This window comes from Trematomus bernacchii, unplaced genomic scaffold (assembly GCF_902827165.1).
Source record: "Trematomus bernacchii unplaced genomic scaffold, fTreBer1.1, whole genome shotgun sequence".
In the NCBI taxonomy this organism is placed as follows: Eukaryota; Metazoa; Chordata; class Actinopteri; order Perciformes; family Nototheniidae; genus Trematomus; species Trematomus bernacchii.
The window spans coordinates 2508754-2536270 of record NW_022987593.1 but is presented as its reverse complement, the minus strand read 5'-3'; the positions used below and the strand labels follow the sequence as shown (position 1 = coordinate 2536270).

The 27517-nt window shown below is 40.0% G+C and overlaps 1 protein-coding gene across 1 annotated transcript in view; it reads left to right on the top strand.

Moving 5' to 3' along the window:
* Positions 1-27517, top strand: part of usp43a (ubiquitin specific peptidase 43a) — a 100484-nt gene that overhangs the window by 61699 nt on the left and 11268 nt on the right. The window contains exons 7-13 of the mRNA XM_034129885.1: positions 4227-4395; positions 6469-6580; positions 9710-9813; positions 14518-14595; positions 15436-15565; positions 19058-19177; positions 24955-25198. Coding sequence (XP_033985776.1) covers positions 4227-4395; positions 6469-6580; positions 9710-9813; positions 14518-14595; positions 15436-15565; positions 19058-19177; positions 24955-25198 — 957 coding nt within the window. The remainder of the gene's footprint in view (positions 1-4226; positions 4396-6468; positions 6581-9709; positions 9814-14517; positions 14596-15435; positions 15566-19057; positions 19178-24954; positions 25199-27517) is intronic.

The following is a 27517-nucleotide window of genomic DNA, read 5'->3' as shown; positions in this document are numbered from 1 at the left end:
AAAGCTCAGGTGTTTTGCTGCCGACAGAGAGCTTTGTGGTCGGATGGCTGTTTGCTGTCGGGAACTCTGATTCATCCGGGGCAAAGCCCAACAGCCCCCTGGGTATTTTTAGCCTGGTGTGTGGCTTGCACAGACAGGGGTCACCCATTTGGTCTTGGACCACTTGAAAGGATTGTGATTTTTGCTTTTTATTTGTTACACAACTATGTAACGATGTGTTACACAACAGTTTGGTAAAACAACACCAGTGTTGAATTACCTTTCCTACAATACTATTATACTTACAATAAGATTGATGCCGGACCAACGAAGGTTCTAACGGACCGTCTCCACAGCAGCGTTAAAAAAATCTTGGAGGTGGGCGTATCTGAGGCTTGGGGATTTTTTTGCGATCAACCAATCACATGAATCTCCCGCCCGCGACATACGAAGCCAAAAAGCCCGAAGTAAACTGGATATAAACTCCCCAAAACAGGCGAAAACATACCACTGTCTCTGCCACCTCCCTCCATGCCTGGCTCCTCTGGTTTATATCCCGGTAGGTCTGGTCATAAAGCACCGGGTGATTGATTCGCTACCGCTAATTTCTCCTCCATTTTTTGGAATATGAGGAAATGACCTGCGGTATGTCTCTCCCAGCATACACGCCGTTTGATTGGCTAGAGCTTGAACTGCCAGATTTGCGTACACGGGATTTGATTGGCTGCCGCTTCCACCTCAGCTTCAAAAGTTGAACATTGTTCAACTTTGAATCTTGAAAATCCTGAGAATCTCCGCTCGCCTGCCCACAATGCATTTCGGCGAAAAGTGAGGGAAAGTGACGTCACCCCATTCAAAGTGAATGGGCAGAAGCGTTTCAAGATTTTTTAACGCTGCTGTGGAGACGGCCCGTAACTGAGGCAGAAACTCAACGTCTAGCGTTTTTTACCGAGGAAATTAATTGTGAACACTATCTTTAAAAAAGTTTTGTATCATTAGCTTTAAGTCATACTGACTTCATGGTGCCTCAGCCTCAGTCAGCAGATGCTTTGCCCACACTTCACGCAATAATTCAGTTATTCTGTGTGGAGTTAAGGGATCTTTGATTTGTAAAAGTCCTGAAGATAGAAAAGACGCAAGCTGTGCATGTGTCTGTGTGAATACTTACTGTAGAGTATGTTGAGATATAAGAATATACTGTGTACAACAGCATACTATGTCCTCCCAGGCACACAAATCCTTCCAGCACCCATCCCATGAATTTGAAACGCACTCAAAAATCGTCTTTTAGAGCTGACCGCTGCTTTGAAGCTCAGGGCTGATTCATCCCAAACAGCCAGTTAGCGGAGAGTGGGGCGGGGGGGAGGAAGCAGATAGTGGAAATGATGAATGGAGTACCAGGGAGAGAGGGGGGTAAGATAAAGCAAAAGGAAGGCAAGGGAAGACAAGAGAGGAGAGTGATCGCCAGAGGAGGTGTAGTGTCTTCTTCAGGGCTAAGCTGTTTAATTAATGCTGCCTTACTAACCACCTCCAATCTCAAGAGCCTTTTCTGTATCTCTCTCCCTCTCAGTTCACTTGCATTCACTTCAGTCTTCATGTTTATCTTTTAATTAAAAATGGCAGATCATAAAGAGATCCCCACTGCGACCATGACAGTCACAACACGTCAACAACAAATGGTTGAATTGCATGCTAATTGATCCTTAAATCAATACGTTTATGAAAGGACATGCAGCTTCTCTCCTTCTTTGTCTCTGTACATTTTGTTCTTCACTGTTGGGAATTACTTTTTTTAAATTAGCAACCACTGCTCTTTCTTTTGGTCCTGGGAGAAATCCTCCTCACAGTCTCTCATTTTTAATCCACTCTGTCTTGTTCCACCCCACTAACACCTCCCTCTGTCTGCGGCTCTCCTCTGTCCGGCTCAGGGAGGGAGGAAGGAGAGGTGAGAATGAAAGTCTGGCAGGAGGATTTCCCAGCAGACCCTGGGACATGTGGGAGGAACCACACTCCTTGCCATTCCTGACTTATTATTTTCTGTCACTTCCAGCCACTGGAACTGGTGCTTTTATAATAAGGCTGGATCCTTTTACTGCTATTCAACCCTTTATCCTAATGTTTGCTGTGTATACTATATGAAGATTCAATGGTGATTCACATGTGTTGTAAACTTAACTGCAAAGCATTGCCTGACAATATAGGTCATTGGTTTAAAAGCAACTAAAGAGCTAATGCCATGTGTGTTTTTTTATGGTTATGTTCCGGCATAATTATGTCGGAATGAACTTTCCTTTAAAAAGTAACAATTAAAAAAAGGATCCATTGATTATAAACGTGATATCGAGGAATCAGGGTTGTTTTATGACGACGTTTCATCTGCAAAATGTCACTCGAAGACAGAAATAGATCAAAATAAAAAGTTTAGAAATAGGAAAAGACTATAAAAGATGTCAAACAGCTGCAAAGACTATAATAAGGGGCAAAATAACCACAAACCGACACAGAGTAAACAAAGACAAAGAAAAAAACTAAAATAATTACAAAGTGACAGATTATTTACACCAAGAATTAGATAAATGTCTAAAATTTGAAATGTCAATTATAGTTGTATAATTGTTTAGTTAGACTCGAGTGTTAATGGTTAGACGGTAATGCTGAAACTAAACATTTATGGTCTTTCACTTTTCAGCCTCCCAATTGAAAAACTGAGAGGTAAAGGTGACAGAGAGGGTTGACTGAGAGAAAGAGTGAGGAGATGAATTGGCCATCTAAAGGGCAAGGCAATATGCATAAAATGTCACATCAAGTTGCTCCTGTCTGCAGAGAAGGAAAAACATCACTGTGTAGCTGTTTAGAACAAAACGTTACTCAAAGCTCCCTTTTTAATTTCATGTGATGGTTTGAAAGCCAGTTGTATTTTTCTATTTATATATTATTAATTTTTTACCACAACTGTTATTTAAGTCCGAGTGTTTAAGCTCAATCTTTGTTTTTCTAGTATCTAGAACTGAGGTTTGTGTGTGTGTGTGTGTGTGTGTGTGTGTGTGTGTGTGTGTGTGTGTGTGTGTGTGTGTGTGTGTGTGTGTGTGTGTGTGTGTGTGTGTGTGTGTGTGTGTGTGTGGTGTGTGTGTGTGTGTGTGTGTGTGTGTGTGTGTGTGTGTGTGTGTGTGTGTGTGTGTGTGTGTGTGTGTGTGTGTGTGTGTGTGTGTGTGTGTGTGTGTGTGGTGTGTGTGTGTCTCAATAATCTGTCTGCTTTCGTGACGCTGTTACATCTAAGCTTTACATCTATTCACACTTGATTTCCTGCATCTTTATTTGAGTGTGTGTATGTCTGTGTGTGTGTATGGTTGGAAGGTGGCAGTGATTCATTGCACAGTAGGGGTGGAACAAGCATTGGTTAATTATGTAATCGGATAATGTCAAAGTTTATGTTGACTGGGACACAAGAGGTAGGGCCTCCTGTATCCCCACAGCTATTATGCACTAGTAATCACAGCATGTGTAAGTGTGTGAGAGGGATCAAGTGTAATTCTTCGTACAGCTCCTCGGGGTGAATAAGAATCAAAGGGCGGTTTGATATTAATGGACATTTTCTGAAAATGTTTTCTGGATCACAGTGTAAACATGTCACATTAGATGTTGCTCCTTGCATAGCAGTTTCTCATTTTGACACCCAGAGCTGTTTTCTTACTTTGGTCCATTTCAGTCCTGCCTCCAAGCTGAATATAATAAGCTTTTGATATGAGTCACATTTTAATAGAACAAGTGCTTTTACCGTGTGACATTTACAGCTCTCTGCAAGCAATTTCTTTTGACTGAATTTATATTTTTAACCTTACCAGATCTTAAGAAAAACACTACCTGCGTAACAATGAATTATGCCAACTAAAACCCTTTTATTAACCCTTACACTTTAACTTAGTGATATAGACTCTTCCTTGTATAAATATACATAATGGATCTGATTAGTCTGGGCATCATATTCATAAGAAACTGTTAATTTGCATAAATATTTATACATTATAAAAGTCAACTTCTTGTTTTTAAAAGATCAGATTTGGTCAATTGTACCGCTTCCTGTTTGTATACACAACGTAGGTGTAAACTGTGGTCCAAATTAGTACTGATGGAATTTTGTTCTTCACTAAAACTGTTCAAAACACCTGTTCTACTTGTTCCAGCTAATGCCAGGTTGATTGTCATCCTTTGTTAAACGGTCCCCCCCCCCCCCTCTCTGCTCCACTCAGGGTATCACCACAGCCTCCCCTCCTCCCCCTACACTTCCAATGCAGGACCCGACGGGCAGAAGTTACCTTCTTCTGGCACCCTCTCCTCTGAATACCTGAACCAGGGCGGCTCCACAAAGGTTCTCCTTGTCATCTGCAACACAGCAGGATCTGGCCAGCAGGCGGTCAGGTGAGCTGCAGGATCAATTATTTGTATGGTCTTACATGGGGGGAAACCACTTGTTCTGAAAAGTGAAGCCAAAGAGGAGAGTGCATTTTATCTAATGGTCAGCTCCTCTGGTTGCAAGAAAGCTGACTGTAAAAAAGTTTCGTTATCGTGTTAATCAAACAGTAGAAAAGTCAGTGAACTTAGATTTATTTAATAAGATTGCAGAGACACTGTGTCTATTCAGTCGTATAAAGAATGACTGATTTGACTTTCATCATCCAGAGCTGCCTCAATATAAACATTTAGCTTCTGTTTGACTTTGACCTGTATATCTATTGCATGAATGCCTATAGACAGGGCTCCTTTTATTTAACTTGTGCAGCTTGAGCCCCATTCAGCTGTGGCTAGAAGCTGAAACCTGAGACTGAGTCCAACAATGTAGCTCAAACTGAAACACTTAACCTGTAAAAGTTACCATTTAACGGTTGCCATATGTTACTCTAACAAGTGTAGGCAGCATCAGTAAATAGTTTTGCAAAATCAATGCCACCCACAGATTAGCTGCGTTGTTGTGTTTGGGGTTAAAGGTCCCTGAGGGGCTTTATTGCATTGCAAATAAGAGAGGAAATGTCCTGATCACGTCCATCTTCACAGTTATGGCATTGTCTCTTAAGGAAACATCATCAATAAGGTACATTTTGTCAGCTGCTAAAAACATTTATCTTAGGTGCACACTGACTGGTTCTGTCGCTGCTTGGTTTGAGGAGGCACTTTCATGTTGAAAACACAATGTGTGTTTGAAGGACTGCAGTTAATTGCAGTAAATGTAATTCATTGTAATGTCTCAGAACCCATTGTGAGAAATGGTGTGCTCTTTGTAACACAGAGCATCATTCAAATAAATACATGCATTTAAGTCAGGGTAGCATCCATCCATATAACTTCCTGGTTAGGATTGTATTAGCATTCAGTAATATTCTGACACTAGGGGGCTTATTGTGTGTAAATAAAATGTTTTCCATCACCAACAAAGCTCTTTTAAGTGGATGGCTCACATTTCTTTACAGGGATCAATTAAATCTAACATTGCCTTGAGTCATTACAGATGTGTTCATATTTCCCTTCAGTCGTTCAGTTTCAGTCATCATGTCTGATAACAGATTCCCTTAAACTCACTCACTATGTTAGACTTGGACATATGAGCACTTGTTTGGCCCATGAAACATGTGTGAGTCCGTCTTTGTACTGTTATACATCCATCACCAAAATTAAAGCTCAGTTCCTACACTGTTGAACCACTTTTGGCATTACAGATTTAGCTTCTGTAGCAATTTGAAACAGTATAGCACCTTCTACCAACTTTTGCAAGAATGGTGTAGGCACACAAACTCTTGCAAAAAATATACGAAAGTCAAACAACAGCCAACAAACTAAAACCTCCAAAATGACCATAACATTAAATCAACAACTCTCAAAAAGCTCCTTACCCTTCTTGAAGGCAGGATGTATTGCAGCGGTGTTGTTTTAAACTCCTTAGTTTGAGCTAGGTGTACCTGCAGTAATACACTGGCAATTGATTGTATGTGCTTTGAACCTTGAAACTTCAATATTCAGCTCTTTATGTCTAAATGATCCGTGAGAGATCCTGAAATACTTGACAAACACAACTGACTCTCTCATTAACCTCACAAATAAAAGTATCTGATATAGCCTTAAGTTAACCTCGAGACAGAGAACCCATTACGAGGCATTGATGCATTGATGACATACAGACTGGGTTCTTTACTTTATTTATGTCCCTTCAAGTTGTCAGTACAGGACACAAGGAGCGGACAGTAAAGCCTTGATGCTCTTGACAGATGGGGTGATGACACAATGAGTTGAATTGACCTTCAATGGAGGCACTCTCTCAGAAATGTAATTTATATTGTTTTGTAGTTTTGGTGACTTCAAAAGTGAACCAATGTTTTTGATTTTACTGTCAATCTTTCACTTTTCTCCTCTCCTCTCCTCTCCTCTCCTCTCCTCTCCTCTCCTCTCCTCTCCTCTCCACTCCTCTCCTCTCCTCTCCTCCCCTCCCCTCTCTTCTGTCAGGTTTGGACCTCCATTTCTCATGCGTGAGGACAGGAGCATCTCCTGGGACCAGCTGCAGCAGAGCATCCTCAGCAAGCTGTATTATCTGATGCTGAATGGATCCCAGGCTCAGGTAATGCCTACACCCCCAATAAGCAATAACTTCATCCAATCAATTGTTGTACCCCTTACCCTTCAGCCCAGGGGTATTGTTTTGTTTGTTTACAATTACCTGAGTCACATTTGCAGCTCTACATAAAGACCAAGGTTAAACCCCACAACAATGAGTTGAGAAAAGTTGTTTGTTTTTCATTTTTCTGATTATAAATTATTTAATAGGAACTCTGCTGATACTACAACATTGATTTTCTGCTTAGCATGCTGAGTGAATAGCTGTCAGGGACTTCTGTATTGTATTGTCTCCTCATTATTAACTATCTATTGTGGTTCTCTTTTTTTATTCATAGAAAGTCATCCTTCGTTTTCTTTTTATTCATTCAGAGTAAGGGCAAATATATACATTTGAATATGGGAAATGCCCATATATAATAAAATCTTTGAAAAAGCAAAGTACACCTCAGGACACACACACACACACACATAAACACACACGTACACACAATTTATGGGAGAGTAATAATGGTTTTATGTGCTGAGTACACATTAAATGATGTCACAGCCCACTTAAAGCCAAATAATAGAAATTCTCGTCTTCAAGATAAGGACTGGATTTCCATTCTTGTAAAATATGTACTATTAACGCCACAGTGGACACATTACTGCTACATTCCTGAATTAAAATGTACACAATACAGCCGGTGAATCTGAAGTGGGTTTTTTTTCCGGACAGCCAGTCTTGCATATTAAAATCCACAGTCTACTTCTCCTCCACTCATTACGTACTGAGAGCTTTTACAGTGATCCCTGACGAGCTCATCTCCATTTCATCTGTTGCTCAATGGACAGCTCAAGTGATCTGCTCAACAGGAGCCACTGCTCCGCTCTCAAATATACACACGCACGCGCGCACACACACACACACACACACACACACACACACACACACACACACACACACACACACACACACACACACACACACACACACACACACACACACACACACACACACTGTGGGCCATCGCGTTGCCATGGAAAACGCCATGGTAATCAGCAATATTTGAGGTGGCCTTATTCAGAGCAAGCAGCTTTTAAGCTTTTCCAAGAAAAGACGGAAAATACCAGCCTGTTATTTACTGATCATTATCTTAGTTTCTCAGTAACCTATTAAAAGCCTGTCTGACCAGATACAGTACAAGCTTGTTAAACCTTCACTTTTCCTCGGTACCCAAATCTTTCTCAGTTAACAAAACTACCAGGGTGTTTTGGATTTAGATTCAGGTTTTATTTATTTACACAGATTGAACATGTGTATTTTGCTGGAAAAGCCACCAATATCCCAAGGGTAAAATGTTCAATGTATGCTTTGATTTGTTGTTCTCAAAACAAAAGTAAAATGTAAAAAGCATGTTAGCTGCGGTACAAAGTCAATAAATCAATCAAGCAATCAAAGTGTATTAATATAGCCCAATATCAAAAATGTTACATTTGTCTCAGTGGACTTTACACCATTTGTCTTCGACCCTCACATCGGACAAGGAAAAACTTCCAAAGAAACCCCACAGTTAATGGGGACATATTGAAGAAACTTTATATATTTAGTTAAATGCAGAAAATGACATGCAGAAAGTGTGTGAGATCTTTGCTGAAAATAGTTGATTTTCCCTCGTTCTTCTTTATGAGAGGTTAGTGCGCCACCCAGAGGTTTTTTCAGCAAGGTACAACTTTCTCTTTAGGGAATGAAAAAAGGAAAACATAACTTGAGTTGTTACCGACTTGCATGTCAGAAACCGGCTCATCTTTCCACACCCTGATGTTCTCTACAAAGAATATCACAATGAACCACAAGTGCTAATGCTTCCTGCCTTTACTATAAACCAATTGAAAGAATGAGAACAAAATGCTTTAGCTGCTTTGGCTCTCAATTTCGTTTTCTATCTTGATCCTTGACATAATAAACCTTTATCTGTCACGGCAGATGTTTGTATTAAAGGCCACTCAAATATATTATATATGCAACAAAGGGTTTGTTTTGTACTCTTACAAAACATATAAAGTACAAACTCTGATAAAAAAAAGGGTTATTTGTTGTTGTGTTGGCATCAAGTGCTAGATCGTGGCCAGACAGTTATTTTTCTGAATACTGAATCAATCTAATTTCTGAACTAATCTAATTTTAACAATTGAGTAGTTATTGATAGTTGTTGAAAAGTCCAATTTGCTTATCAGATTTTTAGAAGTTCTTTTAAATTACTATTTTTTTTGAACTGATGTTAAAATATCCCATAACAGTTTACACTTTTATTGAAAAGCTTAGATTATCATCACTCTTTTCCTATGGTCACATGGTCTAACTAGCACTGATTCCTTACAGTAAATGACCCCTGCCTTCCTTTAAGTTAACACTCGATCTTATAATCAACTCGCTATGTGTTGGGCAGCTGAGATAATCAGGTGCTCATAAAGAGCCCCTTGCTTTAATGTCAAGTCCCCGAATCACTTAAATTAATCTCTTCAGTTATCAGCTCTCCTTTAAGACAGATCACGAATCCTTAACTCTCCACATTGTATCAGTATGATTGCTCATTAGCATGAAGTGTCTGCTCTTCTTCATTAAAGTCCAATAGATAGACAATCTATACTCGCTCTGCCCTCTAAAACTGAAAATAGAGAATATGGCTTTTTTAATATGCTGCGTTAGGCTCCTATTAACCAACCAATTTGTTTATTTTATGCTAGGCTACACTTCCTATTCTCCAACGTTGGCAGGCTTAGAATGAAAACATTAGCAACCCAGTTTTGCTCCCTGCTCCCTAATAGCTCTGCCTTCTTGTCTCTGCTGCTCAGGCATCAGTGGATTTAAAGTTCATCTGCAAATGCATTTTCTCTATTCCAGCGAGGTCCCGGCATGACTAGCCTTCAGATATAAATGAGGGAGGTTGTATGCTTTAACTGTGGTGGTTATGTTATGTTGATATCCTAGGTTTCAGCCCCAAATCAGAGAAGGGTTTTGTCTAGACAGCACTTGAATATGCAGTCCAATTGCAGAAATTTCTCTTACAGGATTTCTTTCATTTTAAATTATTAAGCTTGAGCAAGTTCAGGACCTAGCTGTACTAATGAGTGTTTTCATCCTTTGCAGAATGCTGGCATGCTGTTCAAGATTAGAGTAGTTGGAGGATCGTCAAACTACAGCTACCTGTCCCCGCAGGACAGCAGGCCACTGTACCACACTGCTGTTGACAGGTAGGACACACACACACACACACACACACACACACACACACACACACACACACACACACACACACACACACACACACACACACACACACACACACACACACACACACACACACACACACACACACACACCAAATTGTAGACTCTCACAAAGAAAAACCTACTGTACCTAAGTACTATACACTGTTTCTTCTTTGTATGGCCGATAGCACATTTATGCTGACATAAATATACAGTCCCTGCATGCATACATTATACCAGATGCACAGCACATTATACAGTGCACACACACAAGCACAGACACACACACATCTTGTGGTACAACTGTGATACAAAGATGCAATGATCCCACAAAAAAAGCTTTAAAGGCTATTTCAACGACCATGTCAAGTTGATCGATTGAATGACTCTTGATCATAAATATAATCATATCAGCCTATCAAGACTATAGGCTTGATGGAAATTACTACATTAGCTGATATTTGAACACATAACAGACCTATTTTCTATTGCATTGGGCAAAAAGCCACAAATTATTTCAGAAACAAATACACCTTTAAGGTGCAATGTGTAACTTGGTCAGAATCAGTCAGAAAATAATCAACTGAATGTGGAGAGGTTTCCTTGTTTAGTCAAAGATGTTCTGCAGAGATATTTCCTGCCTGTCCTGTATCGTGATACCAGTTTTTCCTTCAGAGAATATGGTGAGTCACTGTAGGGTCTAGCATAGAGAGGTAGAGCTGCCCCGAGGACTTGTCAATCATGGACGGAGTCGCTGTCCTATGATTCGCAAGGTTGTTTAATGGAATACATCCAAATCAGAAGAACAGGATTTATTTCAGTTTTGTCGTGACAGCTGCCAGGAGATTTGGGTCAATCAAACTGATTTTATATAAAACCAGACACCAGATTGTTATACCACATTTGACTCAGCAGCCGGAACATTATGAGACTGAGTGTAGTGACAGCAGTCAACTTAGTTTTCCCGCTCACTTGTTGTGGCATCTTTAAACCCTGGTGCCATATTGCAGAACTTGTAGTTCTCTTTGAGACTAAACCAGTTGGGGAAATTAAATAAAAAATGTTCAATGGTTTGAGAGTTTGGAAATAGGGAAGTAATGTTGGGAGGGGCAGTGCCACTTTGAATTTAATCTAATAAACTAAACATCAGTGGTGTAAAGTAACTAAGTACATTTACTCAAGTACTGTATTTAATTGTACTTTACTTGAGTATTTAAATGTTTTTGTTACTTTGTACTTCTACTCCACTATAACTCAGAGTTAAATACACTGATTTAATACCTAGTTACTTTGCAGATTTTGTTTGGTAATATACATAAACACTTAAAGGTGGGGTAGGTAATTTTGGAGAAACCAGCTTGAGTGCGCTCGAATTTGAAAATACACAACCGGAGAAAATCTGCCACTTCCTTACAGAGCCCCTCCTCCAACACACACGAACGCGCACATGACCAATGAGGGCACAAGATAAGTTTGTGCACAGATGGAAGGCTGACAGGCAGGTAGGCCATCCAGTTATTTTAGCCGGGCCGGCTAAAATGATTGGTCGTACTTTTTACAGTACTACAGCTTCCACAGATGACGTTTCTTTATGGATTTTTTGTCAAAGCACTTAAGATATTCATTGCTATCGGGATGTTAAGAGCATTCCATGGAATATAACAAAAAGTGTATCTCGAGCCGGTTTCTCAAACTTACCTACCCCACCTTTAAATAAGACTTAAGTCAAATCTGGAGTAACATTCACAAGCTACCCTGCAGCATACTAAGTTATTAACCTTAACCAGCTTTGATAAAACTTTAATGCATCAAAATCAAAACATGTCATTTATATAATACTGAACTTGGCCCTTCTGCAAAATTAGTACTTTTACTTTTAGTATATTTTGATGCTAATACCTTTCTACTTTTATTTAAGTAACATTTTTAATTGCAGGACTTTTACTTGTTACAGAGTACTGCTACACTCTGGTACATCTACTTGTATTTAAGTACAAGATCTAAGTACTTCTTCCACATCTGCTAAGTATTAAAGTATGTTAGTTTGGAGCCTGTTGCCAGGCACCCACACATTACACCTTTAAGAGGATTACAAGGACCGCATCATTACCCAGTGTGGGGCCTTTATTTCTTCTGTGATTAAGAGCATGCAGCTGAGGGTCTTAGAACAAATCTCTGCTGTTGTATTGAACAGCAGTGAAGGTCAGGCCTTTCAAAAAGGAGTTAGGAAATGAGATTATCATCCAGATTAGTCATTCTATAGGTGTGTATTACGATTCATGCATTTATCTCTGTGTGGCGTGTTTTCCTTTGTGTGCGTTTATTGTCTGCTCGCTCTGCTTTGCACAACTTTCAAATGGGATTTTGCTCTCTTTATCACACAACACCTGTGGATAGAATCAATATCAAAATAACTGACCAATAACAAATCAAAACGCAATGGAGGGGGATTACTGTGATGCTCAAGGCTTTAGCTGATTTAGATTTATTTGTTGAAGGTGTATGTGTGTTTAGTATTGGCACAAGTATGTAACATGAACCCAATCATTTATAGCTTAAGAGAACTTGCAGTGTCTGTCCCTAAAACACAACAGATCTGTATATAAACGCTGTTCAACTTGAATTAAAAACTATCCTAGGCACGATCCACATTTTTTCACACGTTGATCCCTCATTTAGAGAAATTATTTATTTATTTATCAACTTTTTAAATATTTAACGAGTTAAGGGGTCAGTTCTTACAAATCCCAGAAATATATTGTCCCATATATCAGTCGTTTCAAATGCTGCATGGTTTAGAAACAATGTGCCAATGTTTTCGGATCCCCACCACTTCTTCTGCCAGCTTCTCCCAATGAAATAGTTGTGAATGTTATTTGGTTTTCAGCTCTAAATGCTTTTTAAAATGTATGGAAATCTACACCCCTGGCTGTGATGTGATTTCATTCAGAACATGTTTCTATGGAAATACAGCTGCCCAGAGCACAAGAACCAGGCATAAATATGATAAGATGTGCTTGTCAATCTTGCACAAGCCTGAAGATTGTGGCTGAATATCGAGAATCTGTCCCATTATAAGTTATATATATATTTTATTTTTCGGCCCTGGTAATATTACTGTATAATCACCTTGCTACCAGGTAATTGTTGTTTGTGTGCATGTTGTTGTTCTGTAGTAGTAATGTGTCACTAAAATATGTGTATAATTTAGTAGTTAATTAGTGTGCTGCTGTGTGTTGGCAGCTCTCTGCTAATCAAAGCTTCTGCTGCTGCTGCTCTGTGACATGAGTTTCATTTCATTTCTATGTGGCACCCTGCTCAAACAGAGCTGTGTTCCAATTAAAGGGATGAAGTGGAAAGGTTGAATCAGGAATAATGAATGTTTAGATGGAGCCTGATAGGCAGACAACTTATTATGGAATAACTTAGAAGTTCTTTGAAAAAAGTTTTTTAATTAAATGACTGACCCATCATTTAATGGTCATGTTATTTATTGGCAATTAAATTATTCTGATATAAATTGGTATAAGTTATGATAAACATTGTTAAAGTCCACACTTGTTCAAGTAGCACATTTCTGCCTTCATAGTTTGTGTCTGTGTTACTTGCCTTTTTATTGACTGTATGTTCCACTCCTTTGTCACAGAACAAATACACACATTTCAAAGCGCATTCAATTCCACTAATTACTGCTTTAGTTTTCTTGAAATTCCCAAAGCCACATAGCACCATGACAACTGCATGAGTCATTGAATAGGGAACACTGATGTTTTGTCCTGCATTTTGTAGCAAATATTACAGCACTAAAAAAACGATTTCCAATTCATCCAGAGGCAGTTTTTATTATACCACTCATGCCAAACTCAAGTACAATCACAAGCCTAGAGAGATAAACATGTTATAGGTCAATAGGTTGTTATTTGTTATTGAGTTATTTTACATTTCTGGAATGCTTGGCCATGTTACATAAGCCTGACATCTACCGGTTACAATCTCTACAGACACGTTTATGCAATCAACATACACAGTAAACAATAATAAGAGAACAACATGAACTCTACCTCAGTTAGAGAAAAACTACTCTCACTGAGAATGATTCATTATTCAGGCCCTGCTGGAAATCTGCAGACTGTCTCTTTTCTGAATGCAGGTTCTTTACTAAATCAAAATGAATCACATGTTGTCAAGACTTCATATCATTTGCCATCAGCAATCCGTCTTGTTCCTAGGAAAAAACAAATATTGTGTGCCTGAGCTATTGTTAAATCTACCTTGGCGCTGTGTGGCAGCTGAGTCAGATTGAGTCTGTCCAGCTGAGATCAAAGCAGTGAAGGAAAGCTCTGCAAAACCAACATGACACTGTTTTGGCTATGTAATGGCTCACAACAGCTTTACATATAAATAAATTATATCAAGCCATGTCTCACCTGCAGGCGATCACCCCGTGTAATCGCTCCGTTGACAATCTGTAAACTTGTGCATGTCTGTCGGCTTGTCAAGGTGAAATGAAATAAAAAGCAAAATCAAACATTCATAGAAAGTCTCACTGAGTGACATAAGGTTTCCGCCTCCCACAGGTTTGTGGATTCAGGCTTTTAAAGATGAGGCAGAATTGTTCTACTAACACTGACAATACTAGGATCATAAGGTGTGTTTTGAAAACTTCATTTTCTTGCTGTCTTGTAGAGCTCTGAAGTTCTGCGGCCCCGGAGGACCACCCCATGTTAAGGTTGTCATAGAGTGGGAGAACAAGATCAAAGAATGGTAAGCGTTCTGGACAAACATTTCACCGTCTAGTAGAGTATACCAGAGTTTCTGCAGATCCTTAAAAAGTATTCAAGGCATTCAATTCACAACGCTGAACATAAAGGCTTTTACGGATATTAAAACATTTTGAAATGATCTCTGAAGTCATTAAACATCCCTCGCCACTTATGTGAACATGATGAGATTGACCCTAGGGCTGAGTGAGTATGCCACTGATAGTAACTAGAGGTGTGTATGACTCATAGTTCAGTGTATTTATGCATTTGCTAAGCAAAGGTCTGTAAAGGTATAGGCTTACACATGAATAGGCTTACTCACCTGGTTAGATCGATAAATAACAATAGATAACTTTATATTTATCCGAAGAAATTCATTTTGACCAGTTTTATTTAACTGTTGTCTTGTTCAGCTTGTGGGATTCTCTTATTCCCAGATATATCTGTAAATGTGTGGAATTGTTCTGCAAGATACCATGAACCTGAAGAAATAAATTATCGTAATCATGTTACAGATCACAAAAAGAAAATTCGATACAAAAATACATTATATAATATTTTTGATCACTTTTAGAAAACATTAGGCTTTTAGTGAAGTAATGCCGCCCCTTGGTATTACATTTCAGTCCACGTTCCTTTACTGAGAGGAAATACAGTTACTTTACGTGTGTGTGTGTGTGTGTGTGTGTGTGTGTGTGGTGTGTGTGTGTGTGTGTGTGTGTGTGTGTGTGTGTGTGTGTGTGTGTGTGTGTGTGTGTGTATGTGTGTGTGTGTGTGTGTGTGTGTGTGTGTGTGTGTGTGTGTGTGTGTGTGTGTGTGTGTGTGTGTGTGTGTGTTTCAGTCTCTTTGGCAGCATCCAGGAAGAGGTGGTGAAGGATGCAGAGAGTGTGAGGAACCAGAAGCAGCAGCACCTGCAGCAGCACAGCTGCACTTTAGACGAGTGCTTCCAGCTGTACACCAAAGAAGAACAGGTGAAACTACGACTGTTCTTCATTTTCTGTTTTTCATCATCTTTTTTGCATGTTGGTATGGAGATTTTTTTTCCATAACTTTAAAACTAAAATAATCCTGAGAAACCTGCTGGATTTCAAGGGGAACTTAGCCCACCCAATTTCCCAACTTAACCATCATTAATTAAATTGCATTGTGTGCTAATGCAAGCGACAGGTTTTAGCTGAAGAAATATTATGAAAAATGATATAAATTGTTCTGTTAGTCTAACAATAATGAAAGGTTGCAGTGCTAAATTGGTGTAATAGGTAAGAAATTACACCCTTGTTAAAATACGATTACATTAAATGTCATTCCATTGCAACTATAATACCCATCACCATTATAATAAAACAAACTGAGAACATATTTTACACCCTGGAGTTAACCTCACCTGCGCACTGTGAACATACATGACTATACAAGGCATTAATAGTAAAATGTACCAGCTATAGTTAACAGTATTCTGCCCTCCTGTGATTGACAGCGACCTTTTCAGTTTCCATATGAAGCATCCCAGTCTCTGTGCTTTCCCCACACACTTACCCCAGTAGATAATTCCTATTCTCAGCCAGAGTGAATGGGGGGTCAAATTGAGATGGCCACAAATGGACAGATATTGCTCTAAAAGCTACGTATTATGGTGCAGTGTGGGGGTGTTAGTGTTTCTGGAGCCCATTCTAACTGAGGTTCTGGTGTATTGTCAAGTATTATGTGTTGTTGTGGTGCATTGCAGTAAACAAATGATGTATTACAAAGTAAGAGAAAATACATAAAACATAAAGTCAAGAAATTATTACATAAAATGGAAAAGTACAATACAAATAAATGCAGTTGCCAAAAGCTGAAAATATATCATTTCAGAGTTGTATTTCCTTTTTAGGGAAGAGGTATGGGATAACAACCTACAGCAGTCCTTTAGCAATGAAGTAAACCCTTTGGAAGTTCATGCAAGTCCTTCATGCCTCCCCATTTTTCCAAGAACTTTGTCTGTAAGTGAAGTAGATGAACACTAAAGGAATCTAATCTCTGAGAAACTGATCGCAATGGAAAATACATAAGTCCACGTTTATTCACAACGCCTTGAAGAACGTCTTATATTATTCTTTTTGACCGAAAGATCAAGGAAATAACAAATTTGCAATTGAGTTTGCTTAAAAAACTGAATTAATGAATGTTATTATATTTTCCCAATATTCTTGCATTTTATACTGTATCCAATTTGATGAGTAGGGAGTCATTTAAGTGAGAAACGTAATTTTGACATTGTAAAATGTAAAAAGCTCGTTATTTTTACCAATAAACCCTACATTTATCACAATCACAGCTCAGATTCCATTAATTAATCATGCCTAGAGTAAACTAATTAAAGTAGTGTTTGAGGTTCACAAGATAACATGTTTTTGGTAATAGGAAAACTATAAAATAACATATCAGGATATAACAGACAAGATTTATTATAGAGCACCCAATATAAACAAAAGATCAAGTTGGAAAAAAGGGACAATATTGCCTTTGAGGATAAGAGATTAGCAGCCGCCCACCTTGAAGAAGAAGAACAGGACATGGAGCAACATCACATTAGCTTTGTGTCGGCTACAGTGTTTACTCACAGCTGCTCACAGTGAGTTTGAGGACTGAAAAACGTCACAAATGACTGACTGAAATGAGCCGGTTTAGAGTACAGGGCAGTAAGTAACAGTTGCAAAAAAGCATAGACGGAGATCTTAAGAACAGCTGCTACTTACTTATTACATACATTGTTATGTAAGCCAAGACTTAATTCTAACTGTAGAGAATTTACTAACTATTTCTAAGTATTTATTAAGTTTGTGAAAACAGTAATGGGAGCGGCACTGTAAAAAACATAGCACTGTGGAAAGAATCTATCATTTTTATTATATGATTTGGAAGAAAAATGAGCCTTAGAAAAGAATGAGGCTTTGCTGACGGATTTGATAAATGACATCCCTCCTCCAGGTTGATTTAGTGAAATGATATGTCTGTGTCAGTTTGCAAGTAGGATGTAATATATTTAAAACATATTGGGATGTTCTTTTTATTCTACTTCTGAAATGGAATCTCAGCAGGATCATTATTTTTCCATTTTTTGCACTGATGACTGAGCTTCAGGAGAACTGTCTTAAAACCAGCAAGCATCCAAACCCGCAGAATTATGCATTGTGTGTTTGGTTGAACCCAGTCGCTTTTCAAAATTGCAGAAAATTGCTTTTCGTCTTGCATCCGGTTTCATTTACGTCAATCAAATCCTTGCTATTCACAAGAGGAAAAAGCTCTGCAGTTACTATAATCAACGATAAAGGCCACAGTCTTGAACTGCTGCTGAGAGTTAGATGACAAAATCGTTACCATTCTTGCTGTGATTATGAAGCTACCAGAAGCTTGTTAGCTTGGCTTTGCAGAATGGAAACTGCCAAATAGCTTCCCCATTCAGACCTGAGAGGGTTATCTATCTCTTCATCAAAGTAGTGGTAAGAAAGACAAAAAGCACGTTTTGTTGAGATACGTTGTTGGGATACGTGGTTGGCATTGTGTGAATGAAATATTTTCTAATGTAATGTTGTTTCTTAAGTGAGTTTTTTCTTTTATGAGCATTATTGCAAACCCCACTATTGCTGCAAAGTGTGGCATTGAGCTCTGCGAACAAAAGCCAGTCATTTATATTTTTATTGCGCATAGTGCTCAAAGTACTTGGAAGCATCCTTGAATTCTTGACAGCTGTTCAACAATATCTTAGGTCAAAGCTGTAGTGTCTACTGTACATATAAATGAGCTTCCTTTACATAATAAGCCCTTGCCAAACAAGTTCCCACAATGCTGATGACGCCTACAGTATAGCCGCCAGGTCAATCTCTGTGGATCTCATCAGAAAAAAAGTTCACAATCAAGGGGACTGGAGTATCCTTTTTTTTCTTTCTCTCATGCATGCACAACTGTGTAGTGCATATCTAAAAGATGATTTGTGATGCCTTCATATATGGTGAAGCAGAACCCAGCAGAACATCCGGGTCTGTGAGCCCTACGCATAACCTTACACTCTCTCTGAAAGCCACAATGCAACTTCACAGGTTGCAAAAATAAGTCATTTTGTATAGAAGTCGAAGAGAAAATATCCCTGCAAAGAGGACCAAAAACCAAGATTGTGACGTGCCCAACTCAAGGCTTCAAAACAGTAGTCAACATACTCAAGGGTCATGTCACAGTGACCACGTCCACTTGAAGTTTATAATAGAACACACTTCATTCACACAACGATCGGAAAGTGAACATTTTCAGGCACTCATTACTTGAAAAAAGACATGGATTTGAACCTAGCAGAGTTTAATCAATATATAACCCCTGCTTCCATGTAAGGGAAAATGATTAAAGGAAATGACCACAGATAAAGAACATCTTACACTTAGCAAATGATGTATTATGTATAACCATGTTGTTGATTGATGTGTTGACAGCTTGCCCCGGATGACGCCTGGAAGTGTCCCCACTGTAAGCAGCTTCAGCAGGGCATGGTGAAGATGAGCCTCTGGACTCTTCCTGACATACTGATCCTCCACCTCAAGCGCTTTCGACAGGTATGTGAGCCTTAAAGTGGGGAAAACAGTTGACAGGAAAGAAAGAGTTCAGCTTGAATTTAATAATGTAAGCCTTGAAGTTGATCCTATTGACATAATATCAATTAACAATTGATTAAATTACTGTTCACTGTGAAAAGGGACACTCTAATGGACAAACCCCGAGAGAACCATGAACTGCAGTTCCCCCTCACCGTTTCGGTTCAACTTATTTTCAGCACAAAGAAAACCAAAAATTTCGCTTTGCAGTGTCTCACCAGCATCAAACATCTAACAACCTTAGCTACCAGTTATTGTTACTTTTATCAGCTTGCTCGCCAGATATTTCCCTTGTGGTGTAGAACACAAAAGAGCTAATAGAATAGCAAACATTTATCACTTGGCTAAGAGAAAAAACAAACACTGAATGCTAATGTTTTCTGGGATCGGTGGATATATGTGAACGTAATTGTTTGTAAACACATTTCCCTGAACACCTTAATATGATAATAATACATCAATATTGTGTTGGCAGCTTGTTCAGCTGCCTCTAAGTTCCCCTCAGGTGTTTATGCCGTTTTTAGAGTGTTTGGCTTATTAGAGTTGTAATTTGTTTCTGTATAATTGGGTTTTGCTGTGACTTTGCTTTCTGTGAAGAGAGGAAGTAACAGAATGATTAACAATTGAATCAATTCAAAAGCTAACGTAATTAAAGAAAACGTTCTCCTGGTAATTGTTACATCCAATATTCTGAAAGTAGTACAGATACAGGCTGTGACTGACGGAGAGGATATCAGGGAGGGGTTAGATAAGTGTTAGAGTTATAAAAGTAAGATGCATGAAAGACAGTTAAGTAGTATTGATATTGCAAGGCAAGCTGTCGCTCAGTTAGTATTACATTTTGTCTACATATTTGACTGCAAATCCTCTCTCCAGCCTCCCATAGAAACACAATAGGTACATTTCCAAACATTGAACCATACCGTCTCATGTTTTTTTATGTTTCTATTTATGGGACACCCGCCTGCTACATCAACATATCTTCATAACATGTCCTATAAAAGCTTTTCCTCATTTTATGTTACATGTAGATATCTCTGATTGCCCAGCAACACGGCGGGTGTCTGCCCTGCATTTCTTTATCAGTATTATTAAATACTAGGAAATGTAATGTTGAGTCATGCTGAATGAGAGATTTGCAAAAAAGCATAATGACGAAGGAGAACTTGGCCAAAGAAAGTGAAACAGCCACTGAGTAAACAAACCATATACCTATCAGCTCGACAGCAGACTGAAGCCTTTTTCAGAACTGCTGGTCCTTTTTCCAAACATTTCCCAACTTCCCAGCTTCCCAGATCGTTCTGTGTAACAAAGCATCTGGCACATGAGATTCTAGTTTTCCCATAGCTGCACACACCTGACATGAGCAACATCCACTGATTCAAGGTTCAAGGTTCAAGGTTCAAGGTTCTTTATTGTCAATCTGACATAGCTACAGAGTAATTATGCAGTTGAAAATCTTATGTCACAGGCTTCTCCAACAATGCAACATAATAACATAACATAATAACAATAAGAGCAAGAGCAATACAAAAATAGTAATAGTTATAAAAATGAAATAAAGTTATGATGTGGAATAGTGCAGTATGAGTCTATATACAAGTTATTGGAATGATATATATATATTAGGTATTAGATACATACTACTGAGTAGCAGTTGAATGTTTGATGTTGTTTCAACAGTTCAATTGTTTAACAGTCTCACTGCCCGCGGGAAGAAACTGTCTCCGAATCTTCTTGTCCTTGCCCGGATGCTGCGGGTAACGTCTGCCAGACGGCAACAGAAAGAACAGTTTGTGGCTGGGGTGATGGGGGGTCTTTGATAATCCGTAGTGATTTCTTCCTGAGCCGCTGGGAGTAAAGGTCCTCCATGGATGGCAGCTCCGTCCTGGTGATGTGCTGTGCAGTTTTCACCACCCTCTGTAAAGCCTTACGATCGAGGTCGGTGCAGCTGCCGTACCAGGCCGTCATGCTGCCAGTGAGGATACTCTCTATCGTGCACCTGTAGAAGTTGCAGAGTATCCTGGAATCCATTTTGAACCTCCTCAGCCTGCGGAGGAAGAAGAGCCGCTGTCGAGCTTTCTTGGTGATGGTGGTGGTGTGAAGAGACCATGTCAGGTCCTCAGTGATGTGGACCCCAAGGAACCTGAAGCTTTTGACTCTTTCCACCGTAGTCCCATTGATGGCGATGGGGGCGTGTCCCTCTCCCTGCTGCTTCCTGTAATCCACAATCAGCTCCTTTGTTTTGCTGATGTTGAGATGGAGGTTGTTCTCCTGGCACCAAGATGTCAGGTTTTCGACCTCCTCTCTGTATGCCGTCTCGTCATCGTCTGTGATCTGGCCGATGACGGTCGTGTCATCAGCAAACTTCACGATGGTGTTGGAGCTGTGTGTGGCCACGCAGTCGTGGGTGAACAGGGAGTAGAGGAGAGGGCTGAGCACGCAGCCTTGAGGGGCACCGGTGTTAAGAATCAGGGTGGAGGATGTGATGTTTCCCACCCGCACTGCCTGGGGTCTGCCCGTCAGGAAGTTCAGGATCCAGTCGCAGAGGGCGCTGTTGAGCCCGAGGTCTCTGAGCTTGATGGCCAGCTTGGAGGGCACAATGGTGTTGAATGCTGAACTGTAGTCAATGAACAGCATTCTCACATATGTGTTCCTGTTCTTCGGGTCCAGGTGTGAGAGGGCAGTGTGGAGGGTGAGGGCTATGGCGTCGTCTGTGGACCTGTTTGCTCTGTAGGCAAACTGCAGGGGGTCCAGAGATTCAGGGAGGGAGGAGGTGATGAATAATTTGACTAACCGCTCAAAGCACTTCATTATGATGGAGGTGAGTGCTACTGGGCGGTAGTCGTTGGGGCAGGTGATGATTGTCTTTTTGGGGACAGGAATGATGGTGGAGTGTTTAAGACATGTGGGGACTACAGACTGCAGCAGGGACCTGTTGAAGATGTCTGTGAACACCTCTGCCAGCTGAACTGCACACACCCTGAGAACACGGCCAGGGATGCCATCAGGTCCAGGAGCCTTGTGTGGGTTAACCCTTTTAAAGGATTTACACACATCTGCCCTATTTAAAACAAAAGGGCAGTGTAGCTCCTGGTCCCTCTGTACCTCCACAGCCTGGCTGCTCTCAAAGCGTGCAAAAAAACTGTTTAGCTCATCTGGGAGAGATGCGCACGCAGACACTCCCGCAGCACCCCCCGCTGCTCCTTTGTAGTCAGTCATTGTCCTTAGTCCCGCCCACATATTCCTAGTGTTACAGCCTTTGAAGTCAGATTCCACCTTCTCTTTGTACTGTCTCTTTGCATTTTTTATTGCTCTCCGGAGATCATACCTAGACTTCCTGTACTCCTCCAAATCTCCCGCTGTGTGCGCGAGAGTGCGCGCTTTCAGTTTGCCGCGCACCTCACCGTTTACCCAGGGCTTTTGATTTGGGAATGTCCGTACAGAAACCTTCGGTACCACGTCATCGATGCATTTCCCAATGTAGCAGATGACAGTGTCCGTGTGTGTGTTGATGTTATTGTCCTCAAACACACTCCAATCCGTAGATGCAAAGCAATCCTGCAGTGCTGAATCTGACTCCTCGCTCCATCGCTGTACTGTCCTTGTTATCGGTCTGTCCCTTTTAAGTTTCTGCTTGTAAGCAGGCAACAACAGTAGTGAGATATGGTCTGATTTGCCGAAGGGAGGGCGAGGGAGAGCCTTATATCCATTCCGGAAAGGGGAATAAACATGGTCCAGTATGTTTCCCCCGCGCGTCGGGAAGTTGATGTGTTGGTAATATTTTGGCAAAACCTTCTTCATGTTGGCGGTGTTGAAATCTCCGGCCACAACGAACGCCGCATCTGGCCGTGAAGTCTCGGTTTTATCAATAAACCCAAACAGCTGATCGAGTGCCGTGTTGTTGTCGGCGAGTGGCTGCGGCGGGATATACACTGCTGTTATCACAACAGATGTGAATTCCCTCGGCAGATGGAAGGCCCGACATGAGATCATGAGGTGCTCTAGCTGTGCGGAACAGTCCGATGAAATAATCTTCACATCTGAGCACCAGTTGTTGTTAGTCTGATACTGGCATCAGAGGTTCGATCTGCTTAGTACCCTGTGATCTGTTTTGTTTGAGCGACTCTTTAGACCTAAAAAATACATATTATTTGAAGCAAGTTGTGTTGCAAGCAGACAGTTGGGGAAGTATCAACAGAAAACAAAGCAATTAAACTGATTTGCTGGTCTGGTCGCATTCTGTTACATCTCCTTGAGCGTCACAATCTCATTGTCAAGAAGGACCTGAAAAAACGTTGGTCGCCACAGGGTGTATCCTACAGAGTCTAAAAGGGCTTGAAAGAGGTCGACATTTAGGAGAAAGGGAGCTTTTAATGAAGTCTCTATTGAATTGCATTATGGGAAGTGCTTAACCTGAGGTTTGGTGTTAAAAGGGGATGTGTAAGTCATATAATTCACTTTTACAACTCCCGTGTCTGACGAAGGCTTCTGCTGACATCCTGCTGACGCTTTGCCACCTCTGTCGACATTTTAAGTCAGCCAATTTCAATGAGACATTTACAGCAAGGCCATATCATAAATTATTCATCCTGTATAATAGTATACTCTCTTCTACAGTATATTCAGTGTTTCCCCTATATAGAAATAGGCGTGCCGCTGCTAGGGGGCGCCAGCCAGGTACCAAAAAAAAAGAATATATATATATATATATATATATATATTTGTTTTTAATTACATAATAATAAGTGGCGACCCTTTTTGATTTTTGATTGTTTGTTATGTGGATTTGTAGTATTTGTGTTACTGTATGTTCAATAAAAGTGTATTTTGCTACATTTTGAGACCAGGGCCGGTTTTTGGCATAGGCGGTCCTCTAGGGCGCCAGATCTGGGGGGGGCGCCAGATCTGGGGGGCGCTGCGCTGGTAGCTCTGGGAGGGAAAAAAACATTTTTGACCGTTGGTGCTCATCCTAATTTTCGGCCTTGATGTAACAACATTCATAATTAAGTAAATGTAACACCCTTTTCTCCCCGGTTACACTTTTCATTTGCCCTGTACGATGGGCGCTGTAAGTGATGAAAGTGGGGGATGTTGGCTTATCAGGCGCCCGCAGCTCACAGCCAAAGTGCGAGTGAGCGTGGGAGCGAGCGAGGGAGAGAGAGAGGTTGCACCGGTACCAGCGCTGTTGTTATTAGCATCTGGTGCTAGCTGCGTTAACGGATATATGAAGAAGATGTTTCTACAACAAGGGTGGAGGAGAACTCTCTCCTGTCAGACTGAGAGGCTCAGTGAGGTAAAGGACTCTTGAGTGTTTAGACAGTTCACTTCATTTCAGGTTTCAGGGGCTTCAGTGGCTTCAAATCTCTGTCTTATTTGTAGTAATCACACCCAGAAGTGCAAAAAGTCTCAAGCTGATTTAAAAAAAATCTTTGTTTAATGCAATTGCTGCAACATCACTGATTGGGTAGTAGTCCAAAGGACATATACGTGCTAGAAGGTTACTATAAACTCCTCTAGTTTTTCTTCCCCATGCAAATGTGATTCATCACTGTGTCATTTTAATTAGAGTCTTAAATTAAGCATTTATTTTTTTATATCCTGCTTAATTAATTTGACAGCTTTTTAATTAATACTGGGATAATTGTTAAATCTGCTGTTCTTGGGTTATCACAATAAACAGTGTTTTATTTGTCATGCCTGCACATACACATACTCTATATGTATTGTTGGAACAGGTAGGCGAGCGGAGGAACAAGCTGTCCACCCTGGTGCGTTTCCCCCTCACTGGTTTGGACATGGCCCCCCATGTGGTGAAGAGGAGTCAGAGTATGAAGAACCTGAACTTGGGGGCCTGGCCTCCTCCTTGGAAGCAGTCCTCAGGCCAACATCAACCTGACCTGACCCTCCCCCAGGACGCTCTGTACGACCTCTACGCTGTGTGTAACCATCATGGAGGAATGCATGGGGGACACTACACTGGTAGGGATTTTAGTGCTATACATCATTGACCATGCAGTAACTCAGTCTGTTAAGGGTTTTCTTTGCCATCTAATTCATCTATGAGTTGTATTGTTAACAGAAAATGCATTTATATTATATTAATATCTGCAAAAAAAAATATCTGGTGAAAAGACCTTCACAAATCCTTCTGAGACAAATGTATTTTTCGTCGCTGATATATTGATATAGAGGCTGACTTGCCATAAATCAGGTACATGACTGCACATACATTTGTTGCCTGGCCCGTGGTTTTAAACATTGCCGATTGAAGCGGAGTGCTGACTTTTATACACTCCCCCTGGCTCTGAAAACATTTACCTCCATTTTGTCTTTGTCTAATTGAATACAAATGTTGCATATCCAATCATTTGTTTGTGCACCATTGGTTTTGATGAGAATCCCATTTATACACTTTTTTGTCAGGTAAATAACGTTGAGTATCTACTGTACGAGTTGTACAATATGTTGGCATTTTTAGTCATATTGTAGAAAGTGTTGAACATTTTCCAGATGTCAGTATCATGAGTGATAGATAGGTCTGATTCCAATTTCATTTATAGAACCGGTACAGTTTGTTCAGACTGTAATAATATTCTATGTTAAGGCTAGTTTAAGGTTAGTTTATTTACATAGCATATTTTATACATAAAGGCAATTCAAAGTGCTTTAATTATGAAAGACAATGAAGGTAGTTAAAAATCAGCATTTAAATACATCTGACTCTTAAAGGTGGGGTAGGTAATTTTGGAGAAACCAGCTTGAGTGTGCTAGAATTTGAAAATACACAGCCGGAAAAAATCTCCCACTTCCTTACAGAGCCCCTCCTCCAACACACACGAACGCGCACATGACCAATGAGGGCACGAGATAAGTTTGTGCACAGATGGAAGGCTGACAGGCAGGTAGGCCATCCATGATTGGTCGTACTTTTTACAGTACTACGGCTTCCACAGATGACATTTTTTTATGGATTTTTTGTCAAAGCACTTAAGATATTCATTGCTATCGGGATGTTAAGAGCATTCCATGGAATATAACAAAAAGTGTATCTCGAGCCGGTTTCTCAAACTTACCTACCCCACCTTTAAAGAGGTGCAAAGGTATACTAACAAATGTTGTTTAATGACCTCTGGAAAAGCATTGATAAATAAAAGGTTTTTAGCCTAAATTAAAAATAACTCTTGTTGACTCCATGTTGGAGAGGAGTTTTAAAAGATGTTAATGAACCCTGAAGTTGAGAGTGAAAGATTGTTGGTGTTGGTGCATCATGTTATATTTTGTTTGAATGGAGGATTAAAGTTTAGGCCCCAAATTCTTTACTTCCTGACCAGATGGGGGGATGAAGACAGGATGTTTTCTTTTATTTTTGTCTTTCAGATATAAATGGGGTTGTTGTTACTTATAACATCAAGATTGTGGCAGATGGGTGTATAATTGCATGGTGCCAAAGTGGAGTTTGTGTTGTGGATTATCTATTAGGCGTATCCTCAGTTTCTGCTATGTACATGTTTATGATTAAACTGTGGCTTTTGATAGGGCTGAGAAACTGAAAATCTTTTGTTTTATTTCTAATCATGTAATATCTGATTGATTGGGAGGGATCTTTTTAGATTCATACTGGAGCGGATTTGCCGGGGACTGATGGGGAAAATGTTGAGCTTAAAGTGTTTTTGTTTGTTTTCATGTAGAGCTGGCTGGTTTGATTCAAAGGGTCTTGTTTTTTCAGTTGAATGTGGATATGTCTAGAGTTCTACAAAGTATAGGTTATTATAGGACATTTAAAGGTGGCTTTTTCTGCCCATAAGCGTTGGTAGTATTCAGTGGAGGAGGTTGCCATTTTTTTTTTTTAATAGGAGTGAAGGTGAGTCCAAAAAGCTCTGACAGCCTGCGGGGGAAACTAATGCCTAAATAATTGATGTGATCTCTGCCTAAAAGGAGATATAATGAATGGGCTGCCACACCTGCTGTTGCTGGAACTTTTTGAGCTGAAACACCCCTGTTTGATTCCAGTTTTGAGATCTTTATTGCATGTCCCTACCCTTCTCTCTTTATTTTACACTGTCATCTGTCAAAGATAAAAGTGAAATGCCTGAAAGAAATGCTCTTGAAAAGCAGTCCCTCACAATTGTTCTGTTTGCTCACCAAGTCAAGTATATTTTCTGTTTCATTACTTTAACATGGATCCTGTGAAAAATGTTAGCAGACCTCCTTGAAATAAACTGCGGAGCAAACATATAGTATATTAAGCTTGAGTACATTTTTAGATTAGTGAAATGTACAGTACAATATGTGGAAGAT